The following is a 6,189-nucleotide window of genomic DNA, read 5'->3' on the forward strand; positions in this document are numbered from 1 at the left end:
TTCTAATGATGGTCTTTAGATAAAAACACTACAAATATCCTTTTGAAACTAGAAGGGAACTCTGCTTGGCACTAGGCAAGGCATGCCCCATCCCAGGAATTAATTTTTCAGATAATTCAGACAGCATAGGAATGCAACACAAATGCCGCTTCTTGCAATGTTAATGAAAGTCAAAAATAATTTGTGTGTCTGCTCCATGATTCGAATCCGCTCTTAAATGTAATGGGTTTCTACTTGGATCATGCTGCACCCTTCCACCAAGTTTCATGAAAATTACACAAACAACACACAAACAGACAAACTGAACAGACTACAAAGTAAGTATTTTTTCACATTTTGAAAAACAGGATTGATATTAATAAACAGATTTTTTTTCCTTTTAAAAATGGTATGAGAGTAGCTTAACATGCATTATAACTGAGCACACTCAGAGCACAGAGCTGATCGTAGAATAGTCCCATTTATTTTATACAGACAAGTACATCCTTTCTCAGATGGCTGGCTAAAGATGACATGGAATGTTACAGTAAGATTTGTTTTTTGCATAAAATCCTCACTGTTGAAAATGTTGCAAAAGTCTAAGTGTTCATTTTTTTAAGCCCCGATATTTGCATTTTTTTGTTAATTACATCATCAACACTATCACCACACACTGTACATCGACTCTGCCTCATCGGGAGAATAAAACAAACTAAACTCAGAGGCAACACTGCAATTTGTTGTTTTTTTATCTCTGTAGTTAACACAAGAGTGCAGTCAGTCTGTATGAGAATGGAGGGGGGAGAGGCGTAATGAGCTCACATGAGAAGCATACAAATGATATGTATGAAGGTCAGGGTCACCGATGCGGTCCGAGCAGGCCTCAAATCTCCGTTCGCCGCTTCATGTCGCCGTAGATGGGGCTCTCGTAGAGTTTATGTCTGTGCACTTGTGAAGCATGTCGGTCAAGAAGACACATTCAAGAATTCTTCATAACAAAAACCCAATTGAAGTGAGCCTGGTCAGGACTCTCCGTTCTGGACTTTGATGAGGGGTGGCTGCATAAAGTCTTTAAAGGGCCCCAGGGCCTCCTTCAAGGCTGAGCTCACCTCAGACGAGGAGCATGTAATGCACTCCACCAGTGTGGGGTACAGGGCAATCACTTGAGCCCATGTGTTGCCATCCACTGCAGACAGTAAACAAAATAATTGCAGAACAAGAGGAAAAAGGAGTGGGGATGGGAAGGAGAGGAAGAGAATAAGAATTGTGATAGAAGGCAATCAGAAAAATCATTTCCTTCCTAAAATTCCCACAAGAGTTTGGAAATTAGTTTTGCTCTGAATAAAGGACAACGTAATGCAAACATCTCGAAGGGCACTTCCAAAACGTAATTTTAGAATGTCTCGCTTCAATCTATTGCGGTTAAAAAAAAATCCTTTTAATTGACCTTACTGGAAACGTAAACAGTTCTACCCAGATTGGAGATAAAACTAATTTGAAAAATGGTCCCAAATGTATTCTGACACATTCATTTGAAATGAATAGATGATACATATGGTGACATTATTGTATTTTTTATAGTGTTTTCATAGTGTCACCTCTTTCCAAGATCTATTTATTCCTTGACACAGTTTGATACTCACCATTTTCTGGCTGTGTCTTTTTAAGCGAATCCATCAAAGTGCTGATAGCTTTCAAAACAAAGATAATCTCTGTCACTTGTTGCCTAAAAAGGAAAAAGACCATTAGTTACCAAAACATTAAGTACATAAAGCCTGTAGATGTTACATTTGGCGGATGGGTAAAAAAAACAAGGAGAGTCTAATTTAGATCTTTTTTTCTGATGAGAGCAGAGGCCTGTACTACGAATGAAGATATGGCGTTAACGAGGTAACTTTAGGTTCAACCCAGGGTTTTCTGTATCACCACGGTGGATTACTTGTTACCGGGATCAATTGCCGTGGTAACTTATGCTGAACACCTAACCTGGTCGGGAGCAGGTTCCATCACAGATTTAGCAATGTACTTCTTCAACATTAGGGGATTCAAAATGGACAGTTCAAATTAGAGATGCTGTCTTCTTTATAACACCCAAACTTTATTTCTGGTCAAAAAGGGGCCCCTTTTGGCACATTATCCACAATGGAACATGATCATTAACAGTTTGGTTAGACATTAGGATGTGCAAGTAACAGCCGCATTTCATCCAACATGCAGCTCCCTCTGGAGCTACAAAAGGCTTTGCTCAACTTTCTTTCTTTTTTTTCTTCTTTTTTTAACATATGTAGTAGTATTCCCGAACCCACCGATTTCTAAGGTTATCAAGTTTGACTGTAAAACCATATACCTGAACTCCCCTACCATCCCCTTTGGCATTTTCTGCGCTAATAGTGCAATTTCCCCTTGGGCATCCTTTAACTTCCATTGTTTCTTAGGGAACAAAAAACACATTGCAGAATGAAGTGTTACACCCAACCCTGGGGGGGGGGTTGGTTCTATATGTCTCAGTGCTAAAATTATGGTACTGACAAACACAAATGTTTGGAGCTGAATTTCTGATGGGGACATCCGTCCAAAAACAAAAAAACAGGTGTTTTTTTACATTGCAGGTGCACCATGTATTTAATTTGGAAGTGTATAGTGGGGTATACCTGGGCAGGGGGCAGCGTCCACTCAGCCTCTCATCCTCTACGTAGCGTCGAAGAACATCCTGCGATCTCTTGAGGAGCACAGAGAGTGCCATACGAGAGATGTAGCCCTCCTGCGGGGTTGACACCTTGTTGCTGAAGGAAAACTGCAGCAGCGTCTCAAAACACACCTTAGAAAACTCCTCCCTCATCCGCACATCGATCTCTGCCTCTGTCAAGAGAAAATGCTTTACATATTAGACATGGTGGTGATGCCAAGAATGATTTACAATCAGTGGGCAGACAGGGCTTTACTGTCTTGCTCAACACATAACGAGGTTGACAGAAGCCATTGTTAGTGATGAGCCACAGGGAGGGCTTTTGCAACAAATCAAGGATTTAATGGTTATAGTAGGATTCCACAACTTCCAGCCACCGTGCTGTGCCAACAGAAATACAAGTAAACAGTACAGCTGAAGTCAAGCTAGTTTAGCTGCCTAAGTTAAATCTTACCTGTGAATGAGGCGGACTGTGAGTGAATGGAACCTCTATTGAGCATTGTCATGATCTGGCTAACAAAGTCTTTAGGGATGAAATTGGCAAACGGTAAAATCTCCGTGCTGATCAGTTGGACCACCTGAAATGAAGACGACATAATGCTGATGTGGGCTACCACACAATATTATGTTGACAAACTGGATGATAGGAACAAGTACTTACCTCTACATCAACAGCTTCGTTCTTCTGGAATTCCTGGATGGACACGTTATCGGGAGGTGTGCTATTTAAAAAAAAAAAAAAAAAATTAAACTTGGCACTCAAAACTACAAAATCGTTCATCAAACTCAACTTTATGATTGTCTAAATCTGTACCTTTTGGTGAAAAGAAAGTCTTCAAAGGCATTGGCTAGCTCTGGCCACATAGTGTCAAACTTTCCAGATGAGGCATGCTGGCGTGCCACAGGCAATCCAATAGACAGCACCTTGAGCAGAGACGAAACGGCGAGCTTCCAGGTGCTCTCTGACGGACAGGCATACTTCAAACCCAAGGGCATTCTTAAAGTCTTTAGGGGGAGGGGAAAACAAAGGAGGAGCCATCAGTAACAATACATCATGAGACTGACACACAGAAAAACTTGGTAAAATCTATGAAACTAACTGCAGTTACCTGAAAACCTTTAACCTTGTTCTCTTTTATACTGAAATGTGGAGAGACTTTAATGCATAGAACTAACATTAAAGCAGTACATCAAGATTGTGCTCCAAGGCAGTGGTCCGATTCATCCTACAAGACCAGGAAAAGTGAGAAACCATCTTTTTGACAGGGTCCTCTTTTCAGAGAACAGCTGGGTTCCCTAAGGTTGACATTTTACAAGTATTGCCTTCTTGTTTTGGAGAAAAAGGGTGGGGGGCCAGATTTGGATTTGTCCATAGGGAACCTTCATAATAGTTCCTTGGCAAATTAACACTCTTCAGTTTGAGGTTTCATATGAACAGAATATGGGAAAAGAGCCGTTAAACACAGGTGTCAGAACATGGATGAGAAGTTATGGCTTTCCATGACTTGCACTAACACAATCTTTTGGTTTTTGACTGTATTTCCAAAATACTGCTGACATTGGGCACCAACTGCACTTCACAACTGCTACATGTAAGATAGAGTCAGCCTGGACAAGTGAAGTGTAAAGACGGTTTTATGCTTCTGCGTCAAATCAACAGCGTACGCATACTACGCCGGACCCTATGCCGTAGCCTGACGTGCACTTCTCAAAAAATGTTACTACACGTTGCGGAGATGCTCATCTCTCGGCAGTGGCTTGGTAGCGTTGCATTCATGGCTAGCCTCTCTGCTGTTAGAACACATGGCATGATTACAGACAAAACACTGATAAAGATCATTCACTTGCTTCATTTCTACAATTCTGCTAATCTATATGGGCTACTTCATATCTGTTGCACTTCTGTTTGTTAGAACCTGCAATACTCGCAAAGAACCTGTAGGTCCGTCACTACGAGCAACACTTTTTACATGCATCAACTTTCATTTGATCCACTGTTAAAATAGAAATACTGTTTACAGCAGCTTTATGAGAAAACCAACACTGTGTTGGCAAAGCGGGTGCCTTTCCGTAGTGAGCTGATGGATAACACCTGTTGTGACATCACTGACGTGGTATGCCAGAAGTTTAACTTGCCTCAAGGTTCGATCCCACAGAAAGCAGTGCAGCAACAACTTTCTGCCCCGTGTGATTCTATGTTAACACTCTTAAAATAAACTTTTTCATGACATAACACCACATTTTATGACTGCGCATTGCCCAACAACAACTGGTGCTCAATGGGCAGCCAATGAAAAGTGTTGAGGATATTACTGTGCTTATTGGGCTAATGTAAAATACCATTACCAGTGAAAATACCAGTGTTGGGCTAGATGCCTCTAGCCCAACACTGACACTACAGAGAATTCACATGTGGACCAAACTTTAGAGGTGCTTTAGTAATACATTTTGATAATTTTATTCAAATATTGTATGTGTTCAAAATAATATTGTTGGAAAACTAACTTTTTATCAGTTCCAAAACCTTTACTATGAGTTTTTGTTTGACTATGAATACCCCATCCTGGCGGAAATACCTTGATGATGTTCTGCAGAACTTTCTCATTGATGACAGCTTTGTGGCATGCTGTCTTATGGTACAGTTCCACCACCACCTCCAAAGAGCGCTCAGCAAAGGGCACATAGTTTAAGGCAACCCATTCCGCCTGCAGGGGTAAGGGGATTGAACAAGAGAAAAAACACAGGAGAGGATTTTAGTCAAACACATCTAAAAACCCATTATCTGTATTTATTGGCAGAACCACATTGAAAGCATTTTTTAAAAGGCACACTTTGTAAAAGTTTGTACAAGTAACACGGAAATGTATTTTAAAGGTTGCAGTGGCAATTAGTCTGCTTTAGGTTTTGTTTGTTTTGTTAGGCGATTATGAGTACCACAGCTGAAATGTCATAGCCAAACAAATGACTTGATGCTACAAAGTGTGTCTTTAAGAAATATAAAACAGAACCACACATGTGCATATGAACATTACCATAAACACAATATCAACTGAAAATGGAACGGCACGGGGACTGTGCACACAGGCATAACCACCAGTTAGTGGCAGGCAGAGAGGGGGAGCATGGAGTGAGGAGGCGCAGATGAGACATGAGAGCCTACCATGCGGTGTGATATTTGCCGCAGAGGGTAGGTCATCATCATTCAGCACAGCTTAGTTAAACTATAGAGGGGGCTGAAGGAGATGACGGAACTCACCGGTGCAAAGAGCTGGATCTAAAATGATTATCCAGTGAGTAGTCCCAAGAAACAGAATGAGAAAAGGTCGCAATTAAACTGCTGTTTTAAGTGTGTCGAATTTGCAGTGGATAGTTTGCTAAATGAGATTCAATAACCAGGACAGATTAAAATGGAAAAACACTCACTCATAGCACCAAGGACATTGGAGGCAATCTGACAACACCAGATAAAAGTCAACAAGGCAATAAAGACCTGCCCGAAACATCCGTTTGGCTGGGTGGGAAAT

General features: G+C 41.0%; 1 protein-coding gene across 4 annotated transcripts in view; it reads right to left on the minus strand.

Moving 5' to 3' along the window:
* Positions 1 to 441: 441 nt before the first annotated feature.
* Positions 442 to 6,189, minus strand: part of mon2 (MON2 homolog, regulator of endosome-to-Golgi trafficking) — a 38,251-nt gene continuing 32,503 nt past the window's right edge. For 2 of the 4 annotated variants that reach the window (XM_032524705.1, XM_032524704.1), the window contains 8 exons: positions 5,922 to 5,939; positions 5,242 to 5,370; positions 3,480 to 3,670; positions 3,327 to 3,387; positions 3,120 to 3,243; positions 2,631 to 2,838; positions 1,623 to 1,705; positions 442 to 1,165 (listed from right to left, as the gene is read on the minus strand). In XM_032524705.1, the coding sequence (XP_032380596.1) occupies positions 1,002 to 1,165; positions 1,623 to 1,705; positions 2,631 to 2,838; positions 3,120 to 3,243; positions 3,327 to 3,387; positions 3,480 to 3,670; positions 5,242 to 5,370; positions 5,922 to 5,939 (978 nt within the window). In that variant the 3' untranslated portion in view covers positions 442 to 1,001. The remainder of the gene's footprint in view (positions 1,166 to 1,622; positions 1,706 to 2,630; positions 2,839 to 3,119; positions 3,244 to 3,326; positions 3,388 to 3,479; positions 3,671 to 5,241; positions 5,371 to 5,921; positions 5,940 to 6,189) is intronic. The other 2 variants (XM_032524707.1, XM_032524706.1) reach the window with 1 other exon arrangement.

Source organism: Etheostoma spectabile, chromosome 8 (assembly GCF_008692095.1).
Source record: "Etheostoma spectabile isolate EspeVRDwgs_2016 chromosome 8, UIUC_Espe_1.0, whole genome shotgun sequence".
Classification (NCBI taxonomy): Eukaryota; Metazoa; Chordata; class Actinopteri; order Perciformes; family Percidae; genus Etheostoma; species Etheostoma spectabile.